Below are 22,113 nucleotides of genomic sequence, written 5' to 3' on the forward strand. Positions count from 1 at the left end.
CCCAGGGTACGTGTAACCTCGTTACACAGCAACTATAAAAACTGACCAAGTACTAAAAGTGGTGAGGGGGTAGGGAGCCTTAGTGACCTGAGCTGTAACCAATTAACCGTGCGCTGGTTAACGAGTACCAGTTGTCCAAGGAGGTTCGAGAATATTCGAGTGCAAGAAGATTACCGAAACCAAGAAGGACAGTAAACAGTCCGAGGAATTCCAGAACACACTCATTGGATAGGAATTAATGCATGTTAGCCAATAGTATTGCATATTACGTACACGTAGCATTAGAAAGTACTCTGATCCAGGATTCTAACGCTAAACGAAGATCACTCTTGAACTTGCCGCCTAGTGCTAAGGTCATATTTAGTAGCACTTGTTGGTTGACAACATTATCCCAGTCCACGTTCCAACCAAGCGGCGTCTGATTCAAGACTCCCGACTCAAGACTACAGACCAAGACTGCATCAGCACACAAGCAAGACACTTGAGAAAGTGGTCAGTAGCTGAGGGGGAATTGCTTGTAGATCCTTCGGTTCTGAACACCTAGGTGTGCTGGCTGTATCTCAAGCGAGAGAGAGAACAACCGAGTTTCCAGTGATCAAACGTAATGAGTGCGGAGGACCTGATGAGATGCATGGCGAACGCTATGGAGCAAAGGGCGACAAGCTGGCAGCAGGCGCTGAGTCAACAGCAAGTGTCGATGGAGAGAGCGATGGAGAAGTAGCGAGAAGACATGACGTGGCAGATGGGAGGCATGCAAGACGCGATTATAAGAGCGCATGCGAGCCCAGAAGAGCTCAGGGAACATCAAACGAGCGTGATGTTGAGGCAAATGAATGAAGACATTCGACGCGTAGAGAGTGAAGTCGTCCACAAGGAGAGCGCTGCACAGGAGAAAAGAAGAGCACCCCAGGTGATTGTTTCAGGGGATGGCAGAGCGGAAGGATTGTCCATGCCACAGTTTTCATAAAGACCGATGGAAGGAGTGCACGCGTTCCTGATCCAAGTGAAGAACTATCTACGTGCAAAGCTGATCGACGAGTACGCGGAAGATACCAACAAAGGATCGTGGCGATGGTCGTGGGCAACTTGAGAGAAAGCGCATCGGCTTGGTACCATGATATGTGTGCGAGCGGAAGAGAGGCGAAGAGTCTCGAGGAAATCGAAGCAGTATTGTATGCTCAGTTTGTGCCAAGAGGATACCAGAATATCCTGCGAGGGCAGTTGCGACAGTTGGCAAAGGACGCGCATCGGATGAACTTCGACAAGTACGTTGTGAAGTATCCGACGATCATAGCGCAGATCCAAAAAATAAGGAAGTTGGATCGACAAAATGTGTTTATTTCGGTTTAGAAGGACCAGACTCGGAAGATGGTGCAGTTCACTAGGTGCGCTAATCTGGAAGAGACCATAGCCGCTGCGAAGGCGTACGAAGATGTCTACTTCCCACAACAAGAAGATCGAGAGAGACACAAGAAGCCTCCGAGAGTGTATCGGATTCATTTTGGTGCATTAAACGACGATAGCAGTCAAGACATGGAGATTTGTAATGCGATATTCGAAAAGCAGTAGTGCGACGAGCAAAATCTGTGTTTCACATTCAAGAAACCTGGTCACAAATCGCGAAATTGTTATCAGAACACGAGAAGAGATCATGAAAGAGATAATGGAAAAGATCACAGCAAGAACAATGGAAGGAGCAGCAGAGGAATGCAGAACAGAAGGAATGTGGTGAAAGCGCATCACGTGGAAATGAGCTAATACAATGGAAAAACCGATTCCTTTCAGCTGAGCAAGACACAAGCAGCCAGCATGCGGATCAATTAGTCAGAAGTGGTGTTGACGAGAATGAGTGCCGATGAGCCGATTGTAAGAAAGGGTTTACGTGACGGAAAGCGAGTCAGGATATTGATCGACTCCGGAGCCACTTCGAATCTCATTCGTCCAGGACTGAGCTTCAAGATCGAAAAAACGATTTCGGCCACTGCCAAGCGATTTGATGGCACAGAAACGGAGACAAAAATTGTCCAGTTGGTTCGACTAACTCTAGAGGTGGACGGCCAGATTCTCCATAGCGAACCGATGCTAGAGTGGGAACTCTCATCACACACGATGTCTTGTTCCCTGCAATCGACTGGAGGACACACCAAGTGACATTTGCAGAGTCACCGGAGTGCCAAGAGGTGAAAGGAGACGAGCTCCGACAAAAGCTGAGACAACCAAAGTATGCTGAGGTTTTCCATGTTAAAGTCCGAATGGAAAACGATACGGAAGAGAAAGGAAAAGAAAACGAAGCGATGCCAGAGATCAAGGAGCTGCTGGAGGAATTTCAGGATGTCTTTCCAGAGCATTTACCAGACAGATTACCGCCAAAGAGGAAAGTGGAGATCGAGATCAAGCTGAAGCCGGGAGCATAGCTGGGCAATCGACAACCGTTTTGACTGTTGCACGTCGAGCGCCAGGCACTGCAAAAGTTCTTGGACAGTCTGCTGAAGAAGAAGTGGATCGAGTTGTCCGAGTCACCGTAGGTATCTAGCATATTTGGCGTGCCCAAAAAGATTGCCGCGACAAACAATTTTTCTTCGCGAGCAGATTGGCTGCGATCAGGAGACCCGAATGCCCCGATTTGATGGGTCCGCTACTTTCGATAACGATGCGAGCGAGATACCAAAGATTCCGCTACCGATGATCAACTAGCTGTTTGACCAGATGCAGGGATTTTTGACGTTTTAGACATTCGATTTGCAAAAGGGATGCCATCAGATGCGGATCGCCGAGAGCTCGAGAACGTACACTGATGCGTGACACCCATGCGACTTTCTGGAATGCCAGGCACATGGAGCTGGCTGATGAGACGTATCTTTTCTCATTTACATTCGTTGTCGTGTACCTCTATGACATACGCGTGTTCAGTCGGACAAGGGAGCTGCATCGCGAGCATTTGAGAGCAGTGTTCGGGTTGCTGCGAGAGAACGAGCTGTATGCGAATCACGAAAAGTGTCAGTTCGGACAGAGCGAGACCAATTTCCTGGGTCACATCATCGACAGCAAAGAAGTCCACATGGATCCGAAGAAGGTGCAGGCAATCCAAGCGTGGCCGGCACCGACGAGTACAAAGGATTTGTAGAGGTTCTTGGGACTCGCGGGCTATTATCGACGGTTCATCCCGTCCTTCGCAGATATTGTGTTGCCTATCAGTGAGTTACTCAAGTCGAGCAAGGAATGGGGATGGAGTGATCACCATCAACATGCGTTTCACAAGATCAAGCTTGCGCTGCAACAAGCACCAGCGCTGCGACTCCCAGATAGAAAAAAACGTTTATGGTTTCGACGGATGCGTCTGGAAGTAACGTGGAATGAGTGCTTTTGCAAGAGTTTGATGGAAAAGATCTACCGATTGCGTTCTACAGCAAGAAGCTAAGCGACACAGAACGGAGATAGCCAGCGCATGACCAAGAGCTGTACGCCATCAAGTTGTGAATTGCAAAATAGAGACCGTATCTGCACGGAATCACGGACATTTTAGCGTGCAAGTGGACCGCAAGTGTCAGGAAGACTGGCGAGATGGCTTGACTTCTTTCCAGAGTACGACTTTAAGCTGATTCATTAACCTGGCAAGGAGAATGTAGTCGCAGATGCCTTGTCAATACAAGAAATCAATTTGGCTTACTTATAGGTGGAGAAGTTCAAAGACACACTCTACTCGGTGTCGAGAAGAGACATGAGCTTATATGGAATGCAGAGACTCCCAAAGTATGAAGGGTATGAAAAAACAAAGGAGAGAAGAGAATGGTGCTCGAGGCAAACAACCTTCACGCAGAGTTGGAGAAGAGCACGAGAAATAGTTTTGAGCGAGCATACAAGGAGAAAAAGTTCTATACCAAGATAATGGAAGGCAGAGGAGACCCGACCAACTTCACAGTGGAAGATGGACTGATTTTTTGCATGTCTGAGAACCAGGTGGAGCAGCGGTGTGTGCCCGAAAGTCGAGAGCTGAAGCTGGCAATACTGAACAACCATCAGGACGCACGAACAGTAGCGCACCCATGCATCGAGCGAACCGCCAACGCTGTCAAGATGTGGTTCTGGAGGAATAGCATGCTTGAAGACATCAAGACGTATGTGCGAACGTGCAAGACGTGCATGCGGTACAAGACCTCGATCCAGAAGAAGCAAGGAATGATCCAACCGATCGCGATTCCATAAGAGTGTTGGGATTCGGTCAGCATGGACTTCATCACCGGACTGCCAGAGTCCGAGGGATGCGACTCAGTGGTTTGCAGACTATCCAAAAGAGCTGTTTACATTCCAACGAAGCAGACAGTGACAGCTCACAAAACAACCAATAGTTCATCAATCATGTGGTGATATACTTTGGACTGCCAAAGCAGATTATGTCGGATAGAGAACCAGCGTTCGTGTCAACGTTGTGGAGAGGACTTATGGACAGAATGGGCGTCAAACAATCGATGACAGTGGCTGACGAGCGTAAGCCGACGGACAAATGGAGAGACAGAATCGAACGCTGAAAGACTCCCTGCATTGTCTCGTGTGTTGTATCACGGCGACGATTGGAAGGAGTGGCTGGCAACCATAGAGTATGCGCACGCAACTCTGACATCGTAATACTCCGAGTTCAGTCTATTCGAAGTGGATGCGTAACAAACACCACAAAATCCGATGGGCATCTCGGAGAGTGCAAACGAGCTGGCAATCAGATTCAAAACAAGGAGGCAAGACGTCATCCAATTGGCGCAGCGATCGCTCCAAGCAGCTCAGGAGCAGCAGAAACGATACTACGATCGCAAGCGACGCGACGAGAGTTTAGATATTGGAGAATGGGGACTGCTGAACTCGAAGAACATCACAATTCATCACGCTGTGCGAGAACAAGACAACAGCTGCAAGAAACTTGTAGACAGATACATCGGACCGTTCAAGATTCTCAAGAGGCTGTCGGACCTCGTGTACCGATTGGAGTTGCCAGAATCCATGCAATTCATGAACGGAGTGTTCAACGTGGAACAACTGGAGTAGTGTCCAGACAATCCAAGCACATTCGAAGAAAGACCGCAGCAAAAGAGCACACCTGTTGTGGTGCAGGAAAACTAAACAACGTACGTCATCGAAGCCCTACGGAAGATGAAGACAGTCAAAGGAAGACGGCAATTTCTAATGAAATGGGCAGGCCATCCAGAGGACAAGACAACTTTTGCCAAATGTCACATTGAAAGTCGATGCTGAAGGACTTGGAGGCAAGGACTCAACAAATAAGGCGGGAGAATGTAACTAATAACCTGTGCGTTGGTTAACGAGTACCAGTTATCCAAGGAAGTTCTAGAATATTCGAGAGAAAGAAGATTACCTAAATCAAGAAGGACAGTAAACAGTCTGAGACGTTCCAGAATACACTCATTGGATAGGAACAAATGCATATTACTTACACGTAGCATTAGAACTGGATGTAAGTTCTCTGAACCAGGATTCTAACGCTAGACAAATATCACTCTTGAATTGCCGCCTAGTGCCAGGTCACAAGAGCACCAAGTACGTAACTCCAACTCTGAAAATGTAAATTCGAGATTCAGTAGGTTGGAGGTGTCACAATTATATATATAGATGCCACTCCAAATCGCCAATTGTGGAGTGATATTCATTTATATACTTACTCGCCTTCCTTATCCGGTAGCTCTAGTGTGTATCTTGTGTGTGATCTGTGCACGAGAACATGCATATACAAAATTATGTCTAGCTGCACATTCTGAGTTCCGATTGGAATGATTATGTTTAGCCCCAGCTTGTGTAATAGACTGTTCTTATTTGTGAGTTGCTTGCTTCCCAAACCCTTATCAACCTCATCTAAAAACAATGGATAGATGTATGAAATACCTCGTCGCCCACTGCACCACTCCTTTATGAAAATGTAAGGAAAAGGATTAATATTCATCAAGCTTCAGGGTTCTGAGCAGCGTTGTCCATATCTGGTTAACCCTGCTGTCAAGGTCTATATCAGTTTAGCATCAAGTGAGGGTCGAAGTGACCGAGGCATCCGTCAGCGTCCTTCCACATCCTTCGCAAATAATGAGCACTGGTAATACCATCGCAAGCTCTATCAAGAGTAAAATTTACCACACAAAACCGTTTACTTTGGGGAACAGCGCTATGGGGGGTCGCCAATCCATTGACCAGGTCCCCACATCTCTGGCATCACTGCACTAATGTGTTTATCGCAATACAGCATCATACTGCGGTGCAGCCTAATCGATCCTAAAAAATATATAACTGGGTTTGTGCAATATTGATGCTCGAGGAAGTCCTCATAAAAGTATCGACGTCTTCGCTGCACACGATTTCGAAAGCCTTTACTCGATTTCTGTGTGCTTGCAAATGCGACAGTTTTACGCACTTTAATTTATTGATACTGGTCATTTAAGCTCCATAATAAGCTACCCTGGCCCCTTCTCGAAATGGTGTGAGCACACGGTGGTGTGGCAACACGTAAACATCAAGTCAGTACGTAGCTAAAATAGAACGAGGTTATACAATTTCTATATAGGTAGAAAAGCCTAGAAATTTTGATATAGGCGGTTTGCCGCAGAAAAACTGAGAAATGCAGTTTACGTATTAAACGTAAGAGTTCATTAGCCTTGACTTAATGCTGTAGTTACTCTTGGAGTTAGCAGAATGCGATCCGCTACGCTCGTACTGGTTCTAGGTATTGAAACAAAGGTCACCGACCTTAACCATGCTTTCTCTAAGCAAAAGAGCTACGGCAGCCCCGCTGCACTTTGTAGCACCTGTAATCAATCTGCACCTGAGTCGTTCCGTCCACCCCTCTGTGAGGATGGAGCAGTTCTCCTATTTGCCCAAGGGCATGCAAGACGAAATTAAAATGGTGATGTTTCTTCTTGGCCCTGAGGGCGTGCAACACCTCGCTTCGCAAAGGCCTGATGCGACAAGCGCGCGCCTGAAGGGTTTTCAAGCTATGACAATGCTCTACTATAGCACTTACAGCAGAAAATGTCGGCGTCGACTGCATCCCTGACGCCACCATCGGCGACAAATGACTCTTCCCGACTGATAAGACCTATGAGGGCAAAGATGGAGGGATTTCCTGCTCTCTGTGAGAGAAGCCGAGATGGCTATGGCGTCCGCCATGCTCCAGGCCGAACAACAGCGCGTGGCGCACCTATCTTCAAGACTCGGTGATCGAGCGCGAAAAGGGTACTGAAGTGCGACACTTCGGTCGAAGCGGCGTTTCCCTTCTGGACGAGCTGAAGGTGCAGCTTTTACGAGTATTCTCGCCGCCTAACCAGCATATCGCGTGCGATCGCGTTTCCTTGTCGCCCGATTGGGCATGAGAAATTGGTGGACTTTGTCCAGGAGTTGCGTACTCTCTTCGCCGGTACAGCAGCCGATATTATCCTCGAGGCGTCACAGAGACCGTCTTTATAGAGGGCCTCCACACTGGCGTTGCCAGAATGGATGTCTTCCGTAAGCACACTTCTTTTTTGGATGAAGCGGTATATGTGGCATTGAATATCGAATTCAACTTTCAGCTGGCACGACTTGGTTGAGATAAACACCCTAATAGCTCGTCGAGCTGGTCTGAGCCAATGGATCTCAGATATGCTGAGAAAGAGTAGGTAGAGCTCTAAGCTGCCGAGCAGCGTTTGAACTCACAACGTTGTTTTGTTTGTGGAGACACCTGTCATCTTCGGATTGGTATTCCCCTGCGCATGGCGCATAAAGGTTCATCGAACCGACGTCCCGCTTCCTACCAGTCTTCTGCTTTGTCACGGGAGAATGACAACACTTAATTGGCGCGGCGCGGCCTACTGGAGAAACTGAGTTCTGTTAAGCCTCGAAGATATAGGGAGGAGCGGGACCCGGACCCGAAGAGCTCCGTGCTCTTGAACACGAAACGTGGTTGCAAGCCGGGCTTGCTGGTCGCGGAAGCGACGTGAAGGGCTTTGAGAAGCCATGGAAGATCCTGATCGACTCGGGGGCTTGGGCAATCATGCTCGACGCTCCACGATCGAAAGAAGCCAGCTGTATGCTGAAGTGCTGAAAGTGTGGTTAAGTGACACCATCACTGTTCGCTTAGAGACAGGGACATGTGTCACGGTGCCGAAGGTCCCTGCGGACCTCAATGTCAAGTTTCTTGACTTTGATAGCGTGAAACGCTGCTTTGTCCTAGACTTGGATCCAAGATATGACCTTACTCTTGGAATGGCATGACTGGAACACCATGAACCATAGATCGACTGGAGCGCGAAGATCTTGGCGCTGCACGCGCGTATCTTGGCGGAGCTTTGATGAGTCATTAACCACCTCTGCGAGGTGGCAAAAACGATATTGGCACGGGCACTGAACCGAGACGGTCAACATGCTGGAGATCGGAGTATCCGGGTTGGTAAACACCAAAGGTGTATCGGACAGGAGTCCCGAGTATGGATCACGGGCTGAACGTGGAGTGGCACGTAATCCACTGAGCGCTGCTCACGTATCGGAGCAGTCACAGCATGCCATGCGTGGCATGGTCGCTTAAGGGCCTAGGTATCGAGGGCGAGGCCCCAGTGATTAACGTGGAGTGGCGTAACCCACTGAGCACTCTTCAAGTATCAAGGTAGTTGCAGCATGCCAAGAGTGGCATGGTCGGACGAGGTCCGAGGAATCTTGTGCAAGGCCCTTCAAATGCGCGCTGAAGACACGTTATTCATCGTCAAAGACAGCGGAACTAGCAGCTCTTCGTTTATGTTGTTAATAACATCAGATCTCCGGTGGAGCAGGGAGTGGGGACAGTGGGCGACTCTGAGTGCGCGATCACAATGGTCTCGCCAAGACGTAAAATCTCTGTGGAAATGCGACGGCGACGCCGCATGCTAGTTGCAAGCCGCCGGGCGCCGCCCCTGACCCAACCAGGATGAGTCTACCATAGATGATAGCGCACAGCTATACACCCTCGTTAACGGTATGACGGGGGAGATAGACGGCGACGTCACCATCGAGGCTGGTCCTCCGATGGATGTTCTTCTGAGCTAGACGAGATGTTCTTCGAAGAGTCTGGCGGTGCCTTGAAGGCAGGCGTTTTAGTCGAAGTGGTCATTATGCAGCCAAATGAGGATATAAACTCGTCGTCGCTTCTGGATGAAGCTGTCCTGGAGGACACCAAGAGAGTGCTGAACGCACAAAGTGGATCCCCAATCCTGACGAATCAAACTATCCTTTGGTACAGATATTTCAAGACGTCGTCTGTAAAGACCACCATCGGTCCTACTTTTGGACCAAGGTGTGCATTATGAGATCCTGAAGCCAAATACTGCATAACACGCCAATGGCCACTGCCCAAGAAGCAGTGCGACATCATTTACGCCTTCTTCCGTGCGATGCACGAGGTAGGAATGGTGCGTGAGAGCAAGTCTCTCCATGTTTTGTGTCCGAAAATCAAACGGCAAGTAGCAAATCGTTTACAATTAGCTAAATGCTGCCACCTTCCGGCACAGACGCCAATTCTTAAAAGGATGTTATCCAGAACAATATAGTTGGCTGTATAAAGAACAGCACACTCGCCTTGGTCAATGGGTATTGCCAATTGCCCATGCGAGTAAGTAATATTCTGCTGAAAGCGGTGAGGATTCCGAGCAGGATGCTCTGAGAGTGGCTGATGATGTCTCGAGGACTGTCGGATGCATCAGCAACGTCTTGTGACGCAATTTTTAGGCCCCACCGGACGTAAGCGCAACCATACTTTGACTACATCTTCGTCCACAGTCGTGCGGGATACGGAAGGACAGATGAGGTCAATTACATCGTTCATTCGAGGGCGGTGCTCGAGTGCATGCGCACGAAAAAGCCGTATGCTAATGCCGATAATGCATCTTCGGTGTGGAAGAAATTCCCTTTTTAGAGTGCATCATTGGGAAGCGTGGTTTCGAGCGAATTTCGTTAAATTCAAGACGATTGTGAACTGGCGGGTTCCAAAGAATCAAAATGACTTGCGCAATTGGCTTGGTCTCGCCAACTACTTGCACAAATACCACAAGAACTACACAGAAATGACACAGCCATCGCTGATCGCCTTAACAAGGATAAAGAATCGTGTTGGGACACCGAGTATCGTTAAGGTTTTGACGGGGTCAAATACACCCCCTTAATACACTAATGACGGCGTTAACCAGACCCTGATCGACCTTTCAGTGTCGTCTGTGACGCTTCGGACAATGTCATCGGCTGTGCACTCCGAGTTCGGGTGATCGCGCTCGAATCTCGCCAGCTCATCGCTGCAGAGAAGAACTACCCAGTTCACGACAAGGCATTACTTGCGATGAAAAATTCATTTGTCAAATTCAGGATGCACCTGCACGGCTCCAACCCTTTATGATCTACACAGATCATGCGTCACTACGTACTGCGACTCAGTCGCCTCATCTCCCGCAGAGGATTGCCAAGTAGCTCACCTTTTTCACAGAATATTACTTTGCGGTGAAGTATATGCCAGGAAAGCAGAAATTATTGGCTGATGCGTTTTCACGCAGACCAGATTATGAGCTTGCTCCTGTTACGACGGTGAAGTCGTTCATGGCGGATTTGATTCGCGCCGCGTACGAGGGTGATGATATGTGCGTAGCGCTGGTACAGGCTATCGGGAGAAAGGAGTTTGGAAACTCGGACAAAAAGTTGTTGTCAGGACTGCGTGCGCGGTTGCATTGATATTCCTTGAATAATGGATTACTGTATTATAGCACCGATTAGACGGATACGCCACAAATTGTGGCTCCCACGATGTGGATTAGAAGTACCGTTTATTCTATGAGGCCTACGACATGGTAATCTCGGTCGTAAGAAGCTGTACAGCGCTGTGAGTTGCCACTACTGATGTCCCAAGTTGTACAAATGGACGAGCATATATGTGTGCACGTGTGGGATGTGTCAAAGGATAAGACCCTCTCTGAATGTGTCGGCGTCGCTGGTCAGTTTGCCCATACCCTCCGGATGTTAGCAGTACATGCGTATGGACATTGTGTTTGGCCTGCCGAAGGACTCGGCGGGTAACACGGGCTTGGTGGTCTTTGTAGACCGTTTGGGCAAGATGGTTCATAATGCGGCAGTGCCGGGCACCATCGACGCTGATTTTCGATCTTGCCTTTCGACTACTTGGACTCCAGGAGTCAATTGTCGCTGACACGGACCCACGCTTCGCTGAGAAGTTTTCGTCTACAATCTTTAAAGTGCTAGGCACCAAGCACTTTGAAGATTGTAGACGAAACTTCTCATGGATGTCGCAACGGCGGACTATCCATAGACCGATGGCCAAACTGAGCGCGTAGTTGAGGACGTCCGACGCAGCGTGTGCGCTGTGACTTTGAGGCGCTGGAGCGCCATGCTGCCACCCGTAGAGTTCGCTTTGAACAATGCAGTGCATTCGTCTACTGGCTACACGCCGTTCTGTGTGAACGAGATCATTCATCTTCGCGTCCCGCTGACGCCTGTTTCCCATGGTTCAGGGCTTGGTGGGAGACGAATAGCTAGCTGATTTCAGCCCCTCATTGTACATAAAGGAGTCGATGACTTCCTGTCTACCAGACTGAGTGTCTTACGACACGTTCGCGATGCGATGGCTGAAAGCCAAGACATGCAGAATAAATATGCAGACGGAAGAAGCAGAAGAAATGTTGAAAACGTTGAGGTCGAAGGCCTGTTTTTTAAAAATGCTCAAATCCTTCGTACACATGCAGTTTCTGCTGTCTATAAGACGAAGCTCCGTCCACGTATTATCGGATCTTTTAAGGTCTTGGTCAAGCAGGCTAAACCTTCCGAAACGGATACCCACCCGGTGTTTATGTGGGCTTGCTTTAGCCGTATCGGGATTCGGGACAAGTATACGCGGAAGCGTTGGCACCGAAGCGGCGCCCACAGGCGCTTGACCAACCAGAAGCTAGACCAGCAACTGGTTTTGAGCACGGAGTTTAGCGGACTCCATCTCCAACGGCGCCAAGCATTCCACCTTCGCACGAAGCGACGCATTCGTCTGCTCAACGGGTAAGAGACGCTCCGACAGAGCACGATATGCTCAGCGTGAGGCAGTCAGTGCACATAGTGCTCCAGGCTCTCGAAGTCTTCCGCACAGCGGTATGCAACCTCGGCAAGATGCTCGGCAGAGTGCCGATGACGACGGATTTTGTCCTCCAGCGCTAACAGAGCATCGTGAGCCACCGGACGGCGATCGACCGAGGTGCATCACCCGCTGCCGATTCTTCTCGACGAGAATGTTGGTATCAACTATCACGTGGAACGTCTTGAGGGTCGACGTCGTCGCCAGGGTCAAACCCGGTAAATTGTAAAGTAGCAGGATGCCCCAACTTCGAGAACTCGTAAAAGTTTGGACTGCCACTTTGGCAAGACTGCCCAGACGTTGTGGACGCTTATGTCAATGGGATCGTTTACGACGTTCCGCGTCGTCGTACGCACCACGCCTCACGGCAATAGTCAGGAAAGTCGAAGGGCTATGAGCTGAGCTCAAGCTACGGCCCTGAGCTGTTGCGGTCGCAGACTGGCCCGTGTGAGAAATCACACAGCTCGCGAGAGAGTGAGCGATCAACCCATACGTTGCAGGGCGACAATCCGAAGGAAGTCGGCGACGCACCTTGAGTTTGGCAGACTCAATTCAAAGATGGAGATCCACAGGCGCGTCCACTCCCTGTGGCTTAACTGTAAGTTGTACAGCGAGGAATGTCTCCGGTGCCGCTGCACCTATCGTTTAAAGAGCTCTCCGTCATCTGCTTCGCCAGGGGCGAGCACTACAGGTATCGTCCGCATCGCAAGTACAAGAGCGTCTCCTCGTTGAGCACGAAGTGGAGTGCGGTACGTATCCTGGAACCAAGAAGCGAGCTCGGAGAGCTCTTTGTTCGTTGTACTCAGCTTGTGTAGTGACCGGGGGCCTGACCACGTAGACACCCAACGATCGAGTGATCGCATCCTTCGCTTCAGTCGCGGGATCTGCCGGGCGGAAGCCGAATTTCACGTGAGGGCCAAGGACCGACCGTGGATGCGCGCGCATGAGAGTTGCCCTGCGGACAGCCACCCGCTACTGCTCCTGTGCCTTGTCGAGGTGATTGGTATTGATGTCACTTCCCCCGGGGAACGGACACGGTTCCCGCAAGGATTGAGCAGGAATCACGTCACGCCGCAGGGGCACCTCACCCTGTTCTTCTTCCCATTCTGGTAAAGGAAAACCCGACTCGTAGTCGACTTCCTCCAAATCCTCGAAGAGATAATCCATTGCCTGTGGTGGGTGCGATGTGCGGCTCTCGGTTATCGAGAGCTTGTGCTGCGTTTTCCTTGAAGCTTTAGACGTGCTGTCCGGAGTTGCACTGCGTGCAGGAGACGAAAAGGGGCTCTGTCTGCGGGCGTTCTCGGAAGTAGCGAGGCTGGGTGTCATCCGTGTGCTCGACACAGGACTCATTGAGCAGACAAATGGAAAAAGGCCCGGGTGATTTTCTAGTGTCTTAGACTCGCGAGCCAAGTTCGAGGCGACAGTTGAATGTGAACTATAGGTGCTCACAGTTTTGATGGGGAGAGTGTAACGGGTCACACAAAATGGAGTGATCACACAATGGTGTTGTTAACACAAGATGGTGTGACCACAACATGGTGTGGAAACACGTAAATAACGAGTCAGTACGTGGCTGGAACAGCCAGTAGTTATACATTTGTTTCTTACTATCTTGATAGAAAAACGTAAAAATTTAGAAATAGGCGACTTTGCCGCAGATAAGAACGAGAAATACAGTTTACATATTAAACGGAAGCGGTAATTAGCCGTGGGTTAATGTTGTAGTTACTCTCGGAGTAAGTAGATTGCGATTGCTACATTTGTACTAGTTATAAGTATAAAATGAAGGACGCCGACCTTAATCAAGCTTCCTCTAAGTGAAAGCGCTACGGTAGCCCCGCTGTACTTCTGACTTGAAAAAAAGGCCGACGTGCGCAGCTCGCGCAGAGGTGAGTATAGCGTGTACGCTCATGAATATTTCTCATCCGTCAAGTAAATTGAGAACTAGCAGACAATGTCGGCAAGCAGAAATCAAATCGCTGCGAAATCGATAGCTCTCTTCCAAAGAAGTTAACAACAGGCATCTCGATGGAGCAGGAACAATTAGCACAAAGACCTTCTGCGTTCATGTAACCAATATTTGGATACATTGCATTTATGTTAGAGGGGAGAACTACGATCGCGCTGCAAGAGCAAGTTGAAGTTCGGCAGGTGGGAGCTCTATACACGCGCTAATCGTGATCTTATCGCGGCGGAGAAGAGACAGATAAAACTTCATGGTGCCTATTAGCGTCGTGTGACATGCAGATGTTACGTTCGCGCTATAATTGACCATATGTGCCCTGTGTGCCTCCACCTTTTTAAATGAGAAGTACAAAGGGTTGAACTTCTAGAAAGCATCGTCCGAAGAACCCTTATATGGGATACTACAGATTCTTGTAGGCACAAAATGACCCTCTGGAGATGTTCTATAATGGTCGTGATTGATGGAACCTAACCCCGAAACAATCCAAAGAGATGGGATCACAGTCCAGGGTGGCTAGTTTCTGATGATACCGGGGCTTTCCACGGCTTCACAAAGGCCGGGAAATTTATGTTCTCTGACATTAACGTCCCAAGCATTGTGAAGCCGTGAAAAGTCCCGATATCATTAGAAATGTTTTGCGACTACACAACGCCCGGCTGACAAAGATAGTCGGCAGTACGCGGAAGCGTTAGAGAAGACAAATGCGGATGCAGTATCCATTCAACTTGCAACAATGAATCTGGTGAAAAGCTCTATAATTATGTTGATTCTTTTGGTGAAGCACTTTGACAGCGTTGACCGCTGTCAGGTCCTTGACCCAGATATAGGAATTGTTTTAAACGTACGTTCGGTGTGGCTTCAATGCTATGAACCACCATTAACTGGCTGACAAATCAGAGTGAAGCTCTGGCGTCACTTTGTTGCAGCTGTGTATTAGTGTCTTTTTACCCATGAGCCTGTGCAGACGATTAAGCGCGGCTTTGTGTCGCGTCTGCTGTTTTAGGGCAGGTGAAGACATGGAAAAGTAAAAGAGTCGGGGTGAAAGCTATAAAAAATAGTTCATTCTTGCCGCGATGTTGCAATAATTCTAAGCCAGCATAGTTGCGCGACACGCTCATTGTGTGGCCCAGTGAAGCCAGCCAGGATTTGGTGAGAAAGATATTGAGTGACCTGAAATTTCTGGGGAATGTAGAATCTTCCTTCTTTACCACCGACAGTAGCTCTCATTAAGCTTGGCAGAAGCTTATCCTTCAGATGCAACATAGTCGTCTGAATAGCCCGGTTGGTAGCTCAAATCCTTGTCCGTCATGGTAGAGTTCGTCATCGAGAAAACTCGCAAAGAGTGGGGCGGGTACCATCAATCATCCCACGGATACTGTTGACCATATGTCTAAAAGAATATCACGACGTTTATCGCCCAGAAAATATATAATTGAACTGGTATTTGACACCAAATATCCTAACCTAAAAATACGGCTCGTTAAGAGAGTCAGTTGAAATCATCGACGCTTTCACATTTGACGCCGAGTTAGCGGCAACAAAGTAATGATTGTGTATGCTTAGAAGCTTAAATGCAGCCACTATTACGGCGCAAATACCGATTCCTAAAAGTATTTGCTGTGATACAGGACAGTTGACTTTACCTTGTTCAGTACTATCGACCTGATTCGGGTTATAATCGATAATTTCATGAAAGACCACTCATCGCGAAGCTCTCGAAGTGGCTGGTCATACCTCAGAAACTGTCCAACATGCCAACGACGTTCGATAGCCTTTTGATGCAGCTCCGCAATCTACATCATGTCTATGAGCAAGCCTGTTGCAACGGTATACCGTCCGAAACCGTCCGATGCGTGGAGGGTCGGGTGTGAAGAGCCACTTTAAACAGATGCGTGTGTCGAAAAAGACTATGCGCTTTGATCACTGTTCAATAATATGGATAGGTGCGCTTTTGAAGCCGACAAAATTTATTTATAGTTGGCTTCAGTGAAAGCAGGTTTCGCGGACAAACCCAACACAGATCAAGGTCATCGTGTATTGTTTAATGTCTCTGGCTCAATTGGACGTTGAGAATTGGCTTTGGATAATTATTCCAGCAAATATAGTTCAAATAATACCGGCATGGCACGGTCCCTCAACAAGCTAGTAAAAAGGATATTGAAATATGTTCTAGTTCGGCCGAAGATATGGTCATCACATCAAAGCTGTCAAAGAAATTTGTATGTGCGGTCGGATTCCGACTCGTTTAGATCAGGACCGGCCACTCCACGCCCTTTGGGACACTCCAGCCATTACCATAGGCTGCGCATTATTTCAAACATTTGCAGATAAATATTAACGTGTAGATTTTGCCAGCTTCCCAGCTCATGTCAAAGAGCTACTTGTTATGCAGTACGCTCCCGAGTTGCCCCGATTATGAGTATAGAGTGTGATGACTTCGATCAATGAGGCGGAATGTAAAGAATACGGGCTAAACGTGACATTTGTTACGTTGATAACAGGCTTTGGAAAACAAGAAGCTTATGGAACTCAGATGCCGCTTTGTTAAAGCGCTAACGTTCGCACAGCTACTTCTAATCCCTAGCAATTTTTTATTATGAAACGTACACACTGACACCATTGTACTTCGTGATGAGGACCTCGAGTCCAGGGTTGTGTAAGAACCACAAGATAACCCCATGAGTGGCCTCCACGAAAAAAGATACTAATAGTCGAGCGAGCGCTACGAAATGATGGCCCAACATGTATATAAGGGTAAGTCTTTTCTGTGCATGAGCCATATATGTCTCCTCTGCGAGCTCCCCGAGCAAAAATACGTGAAAGATCTACCACATACCTAAAAGACTGCAGTTTTTTATGTGTGCCAAACTGCTCCTTTACCTAATCGTGATCGGGAGTAAGTTATGGCCGTCTCGGTACGCATCTGAGGCATCAATGTATAATTTATCGCAGCTTGCCAATTAATTGTTGGCACACAAGCACATTTTCTTCCCTATTGGTTAGTTGTATCACGCCGTACTGCTAGCTTATACGACGTTCGATGTAGTGTCCGCACGCACGTTAAGGGCTCCGTCACAGCGTAGCAAGCAGCTTCTGATGATATGATCGAGTCGTCAAAGGTCGTTGCGACTCTTGCGCTTGCAGACGGGCAAAATGAGCTCGCTAAGCCAGGTCAGATCATTGGCGTAGATGTGTACGTCGTGAGGTTCGCGGCAAAATGTTAAAACACTTTCCGCCATAAAGAAGGGATACGGAGTGCGTAATTGGTGCAAAGAGGAAGTGGAGAGCTAAGACCGTCTCTCTCGTTGAGCAGCTCTACCGTCTGTATCTTCGTGAGCATCTGGGTGTCGGGTCAGGACTCGGAGAGTCGCTATGGCTGGCCTTTGCACCAGTAATGGCTTACGATTTTTGGCCGCAAGGATTGCGACTTTTTCAGAGCCTTGTTGGCCTATATGATGGTACATACAGGAGATGAACTTTCGATATTGGTTGGAGCAGAAAGTGTAATGCGCACGATATGGAGTGCAGTGGGTACTCAGTGGGCGCTCACATTGAGCAGTGTCCTGAAACGACGAAACAAGTTTGAGCCTCACCGTGATTTATATCTTGGTGGTGGAAGGTTTAGTGTGCTTGAACATATGTACACACTACAATTCCTGTAAGAAATGCGGTAGTGCACAAATCAGATTATCTAAGCACTAGTGCAGAGGAGAGCTAGACAATCCGTAAAGAAGGGGTTCGTTGGACGCGTGTGCTGTTAGTATAAGTGAGTAACACGTAACCTCGTTTGAATGGGCGGTCACACAAGATGGTGTGACCTTACAGAGGTGAGGATTACACAAGTTGGTGTAATCACACCGTAACAAGAAGCCGCTACATGGCAGGACTGCCAGTAAAAATGCTTATTAATCAGATTCTACTATTTAATCAGGAAAGTTTAAGTTTTAGATGTAGGTGGCCTTGCCACAACTAAAACAAACAAATACAATTTCAATTCTGAACAAATCAGTGTATTTCTTTGGTTTAAGTTTTGAGGTAGTCGTACATCCAAGTCAGGCTTTTCGAACATAGTGGAACATAGTAAGACATTAATATAGTATTTAATCATAATAAACCTTATTCAAGATATATGTCACGGAAAAAGAGTAAAAAGGTCCTTAGTGATCCATTTGGCGCGGACTTTTTGGTTTAGTTGCACTAAAATATTATGGTCTTGACCTAAATTGGTCATGAGATTTGCGTGACTATTTGAAATGCGAAATACATCGATGACAACCAAACCAAAAAAGACGCAGAGCCTGCTGCGCGTGAAAGAACTGAGCCCAATACTGAGCGGCAAGGAGGTCAATGTTAAAGTGATCGTACTAGAGTGCAACGCCAATGATGAGGGGAATATAAGCAATAACGCCACGCTGTTAGTGGGCGACGACTCGGGCTGTGTGAGCCTTGTGTTGCCAAAGACGACAGCGCAGCACGTGCGGCTTGGTGATATCTTACAACTCATGGCCACACAAGTTGTACTCAAGAGCAATCGCATTTATTTATGGGGTGGTAAGGTGGAGCGCGTGGGCGAATTTTTGCTTCTTTTTAAAGAAAGCAACAACGTCAGTAATGTTACATGGGTCAAGGATCCCAAGAATCCCGACATGCTAGTACGTTAAACATCATAAGCAAGTTCATTCGGCTCACTGGCTGCATTTATATTCAATGAATAACTGATGGTGTTTTGACACGCAGATTCCAGGACGTAACCCGTCGAAAAGGCCACCTTCCCTGCCTGCCAAGTAGAAGGCATGTATACTTATAATGAAGCGCTAAGAGTTGGCTGCACAAAGAGTCTTTCTAAAAATATAGGAAGCATAAGTGCTTTAACCTCAATGCTTGTCCAAGTTATGGTATTTGAGCACGTGCATTTATCCAATATCATTATGGATGCAGCAATCAAATCAGTTCGTATATATACAAGACAAATATCACAGTAAATCGTGCTGTTCTCATATTGTTATTGTCCGGCTGTACTTTGCAACGTGTTCATGCCCTTTGGGTATTGTAACGAATCAAGTTGTCAGTACCACTACAATCAAACGAAATGATAAATGATGCAAGAGGCATTCTTGACAAGATTATTTCAGCAGCCAAGGTAGATCAATCACAACATGATCGTTGGGTTGCGAGAATGGAAGAAGCTGCTGCTTTCACATACGCAGGCTCACTAACTCCCAGCAAATAATCTGGCATTTGTCGCTTTGGGCAAACAACCATACCTTTATAAGCCGATGGGTTTTCTCTGCGATGTCGTTGCTCAACTTGCTCAATCCATGTTGAATCATGTGCCTTGCGAAACAAATGCTTTGTGACAGAAGGAATCCCGGACGTATTTTTCCATTCCCCCGCGCAATCTATCGATCGCGAGTCAACCTGGCAACCCCACTGCGTAAGTCGATCTGAAAGGGGTAAATCCTAGAGTCACATGAGGTACGTTTCTGATTATCAATAAAGTATTTAACTCACGCTCCGCTGGCAAATCGGCGGGTCTGATAGTAGTACCTTCGGCTTCTTCATGATATCATAGGAGCCAGGACCAACTCGTTCGGATGTGGCACCTTTCTACAACAAACGACATTGTTAATCAATATCAAAACTTCTAAGTAAGGCACAATTAAATAGCGTACACTACAAATAAAGCGTTTGGTGGTGCCGCGCAAACTAGTGCCTCGCAAGGATCCTGCCACAGACGTAATCATGTCCAAAAACCATCGATTAAAGCTTTTTGTAACACAACGTACGATGTACGTCGTAACCCAGCGAGTCGCGATTAGAACTGTAAAGATTATCAGCACTCACACAACCGTTTCGAAAGGCGGTACCTGGCTTAACTGTTGTCTTTGGCAGACGCATTTCGATGCTTGTGCCCTTGGCCCGCATCCTTTTTAAATTAATAGAAATCGCTTTGACGCTGTGTCAGAACTCAAAATGAGAAACAACCTTCCATTTACATAGATTTTGTAAATGGCAACTTCAACCTTTTTCAGCGACAAAGATAGGAAGCGTCATAGTTATTTTAAACACGTGGCACATTAAGTCTATTTTTTCTTAAGAACTGATGTGTCAACTTTAAAAATTTGCAGCAATTAATGAACGTAATTAGTATTTCTGTTCTGTGAATGCCAGGGCACTAAACTCCCAAAGTAGATAGATAGCTAAACTACTGGCGAGTTTCACAAAGGCGAGCACCAAGAAGACGTAATTACTATAGCGTCTACATCATCTCATCCATCTCTTCATCTTCATCAAACTCGCCCTCTTCCTCAGCGGTGGCATCTTGGTACTGTTGGTATTCAGAAACTAAATCGTTCATGTTGGACTCAGCCTCAGTAAACTCCATTTCGTCCATTCCCTCACCAGTGTACCAATGCAAGAAAGCCTTACGACGGAACATTGCCGTGAACTGTTCTGACACTCGCTTAAACATCTCCTGAATAGCAGTCGAATTACCAATAAACGTGGTGCTCATTTTTAAACCCTTAGGCGGGATGTCACACACACTCGCCTTGATGTTGTTGGGAATCCACTCGACGAAATAAGAAGAATTTTTGTTTTGCACATTCAGCATCTGCTCATCAACTTCCTTCGTGCTCATGCGCCCTCGAAACATACACGCGGCAGTTAAATAGCGACCGTGGCGAGGGTCAGCGGCGCACATCATGTTTTTAGCATCAAACTGCTGCTGGGTCAACTCAGGTACTGTCAACGCACGATACTGCTGCGAGCCACGTGATGTCAAAGGTGCAAAACCAATCATAAAAAAATGAAGACGGGGAAATGGAATCAGATTGACGGCCAACTTCCGCAAGTCTGAATTTAGCTGACCAGGAAATCGCAAGCATGTGGTAATACCAGACATGGCAGCACACACCAAGTGATTCAAGTCACCGTAAGTAGGCGTGGTGAGTTTTAACGTACGAAAGCAAATGTCGTACAAAGCTTCGTTGTCTAAGCACATAACTTCATCAGCGTTCTCGACTAGCTGGTGCACCGACAATGTGGCATTGTAAGGCTCTACTACCGTATCTGATACCTTAGGCGATGGGCACACCGAGTAGGTGCACATGATTCGGTCGGGATACTCTTCCCGAATTTTCGAAATAAGAAGTGTGCCCATTCCGGAGCCGGTACCACCACCAAGTGAGTGCGTAATTTGAAAACCTTGAAGACAATCGCAACTTTCTGCTTCCTTGCGGACAACGTCTAGCACGGAATCAATCAGCTCGGCACCCTCGGTATAATGTCCTTTCGCCCAATTGTTACCGGCGCCTGTCTGGCCAAAAACAAAATTGTCTGGGCGGAAAAGCTGACCATATGGGCCGGCGCGGACCGAGTCCATTGTGCCAGGCTCCAGGTCCATCAAAATGGCGCGTGGAACGTAACGTCCACCCGTAGCTTCATTATAGTACACATTGATGCGCTCTAATTGAAGATCCGAATCGCCGTGGTACGAACCAGTGGGATCCACTCCGTGCTCATCAGAGATAACTTCCCAGAACTTTGCGCCGATCTGGTTTCCACACTGACCTCCCTGGATATGAACAAGCTCTCTCATGTTGTTATCTGAATAGAAACAAGGTCAGCCATTACTCAAAGCTGTAAAGATCGCATAGCGCCCTTTCAACCTTTCCCCAAAATTGCCAACACCCCGGAGAGGGTGGGAGCTAAACTCGAGGTGTAAGCGAGAGAAGGGGGGCGCTTATAGCTCTACTAGAGTGTCTCGTACCTGCTGCTGTATGTCGTCTGTTCGGGCTTCTTGCAGCGGCTCTTAAATGGCTGCGCGGGCTTTGAGGAGAAAATAGACTTTTGACGAATGAAGGAGTAACGAGTTGCGGGCTGCCGAGTTTAAACGCTTGAAATATTACCGTTGACGTCAAATTTAAGCTGCGCCGTTTCAAAACAGCATTATTTTCCCGCGCTCTTACTTACAAATATTATGAGTAAAACACTTTTACTTTCGAAACTGCTTAGTTTCTAGGACAGATGACAT

The 22,113-nt window shown here is 47.6% G+C and overlaps 8 protein-coding genes across 8 annotated transcripts; 5 read left to right on the forward strand and 3 right to left on the reverse strand.

The window, feature by feature from the left end:
- Positions 1-730: 730 nt before the first annotated feature.
- On the forward strand, positions 731-1,569 carry PHALS_03881 (uncharacterized protein; the record flags this gene model as incomplete). Its single annotated transcript, XM_024718178.1, has 4 exons — positions 731-910; positions 970-1,123; positions 1,183-1,265; positions 1,351-1,569. The coding sequence occupies 4 exons, from the start codon at positions 731-733 to the stop codon at positions 1,567-1,569; spliced, it is 636 nt and encodes a 211-aa protein (XP_024583603.1).
- Positions 1,570-1,845: 276 nt separating this feature from the next.
- On the forward strand, positions 1,846-2,151 carry PHALS_03882 (uncharacterized protein; the record flags this gene model as incomplete). Its single annotated transcript, XM_024718180.1, has 1 exon — positions 1,846-2,151. One exon carries the CDS (start codon positions 1,846-1,848, stop codon positions 2,149-2,151), a length of 306 nt encoding a protein of 101 aa, XP_024583604.1.
- A 1,635-nt stretch (positions 2,152-3,786) lies between these two features.
- PHALS_03883 (FOG: Transposon-encoded proteins with TYA, reverse transcriptase, integrase domains in various combinations) lies at positions 3,787-4,203 on the forward strand (the record flags this gene model as incomplete). The annotated part of the gene is made up of 1 exon (XM_024718181.1): positions 3,787-4,203. The coding sequence occupies one exon, from the start codon at positions 3,787-3,789 to the stop codon at positions 4,201-4,203; it is 417 nt and encodes a 138-aa protein (XP_024583605.1).
- Positions 4,204-4,677: 474 nt separating this feature from the next.
- PHALS_03884 (ac099402_4 22 kda kafirin cluster ty3-gypsy type) lies at positions 4,678-5,034 on the forward strand (the record flags this gene model as incomplete). Its single annotated transcript, XM_024718182.1, has 1 exon — positions 4,678-5,034. The coding sequence occupies one exon, from the start codon at positions 4,678-4,680 to the stop codon at positions 5,032-5,034; it is 357 nt and encodes a 118-aa protein (XP_024583606.1).
- Positions 5,035-14,955: 9,921 nt separating this feature from the next.
- Positions 14,956-15,196, reverse strand: PHALS_03885 (uncharacterized protein; the record flags this gene model as incomplete). Its single annotated transcript, XM_024718183.1, has 2 exons — positions 14,956-15,123; positions 15,191-15,196. 2 exons carry the CDS (start codon positions 15,194-15,196, stop codon positions 14,956-14,958), a joined length of 174 nt encoding a protein of 57 aa, XP_024583607.1.
- A 3,150-nt stretch (positions 15,197-18,346) lies between these two features.
- On the forward strand, positions 18,347-18,866 carry PHALS_03886 (Predicted nucleic acid binding protein; the record flags this gene model as incomplete). Its single annotated transcript, XM_024718184.1, has 2 exons — positions 18,347-18,730; positions 18,816-18,866. The coding sequence occupies 2 exons, from the start codon at positions 18,347-18,349 to the stop codon at positions 18,864-18,866; spliced, it is 435 nt and encodes a 144-aa protein (XP_024583608.1).
- A 357-nt stretch (positions 18,867-19,223) lies between these two features.
- PHALS_03887 (uncharacterized protein) lies at positions 19,224-20,003 on the reverse strand (the record flags this gene model as incomplete). Its single annotated transcript, XM_024718185.1, has 4 exons — positions 19,224-19,538; positions 19,590-19,685; positions 19,751-19,803; positions 19,865-20,003. The coding sequence occupies 4 exons, from the start codon at positions 20,001-20,003 to the stop codon at positions 19,224-19,226; spliced, it is 603 nt and encodes a 200-aa protein (XP_024583609.1).
- Positions 20,004-20,337: 334 nt separating this feature from the next.
- Positions 20,338-22,113, reverse strand: PHALS_03888 (beta-partial; the record flags this gene model as incomplete). Its single annotated transcript, XM_024718186.1, has 3 exons — positions 20,338-21,686; positions 21,850-22,007; positions 22,079-22,113. 3 exons carry the CDS (start codon positions 22,111-22,113, stop codon positions 20,338-20,340), a joined length of 1,542 nt encoding a protein of 513 aa, XP_024583610.1.

Source organism: Plasmopara halstedii, assembly GCF_900000015.1.
Source record: "Plasmopara halstedii genome assembly, contig: Scaffold_2386, whole genome shotgun sequence".
Lineage (NCBI taxonomy): Eukaryota > Oomycota > Peronosporomycetes > Peronosporales > Peronosporaceae > Plasmopara > Plasmopara halstedii.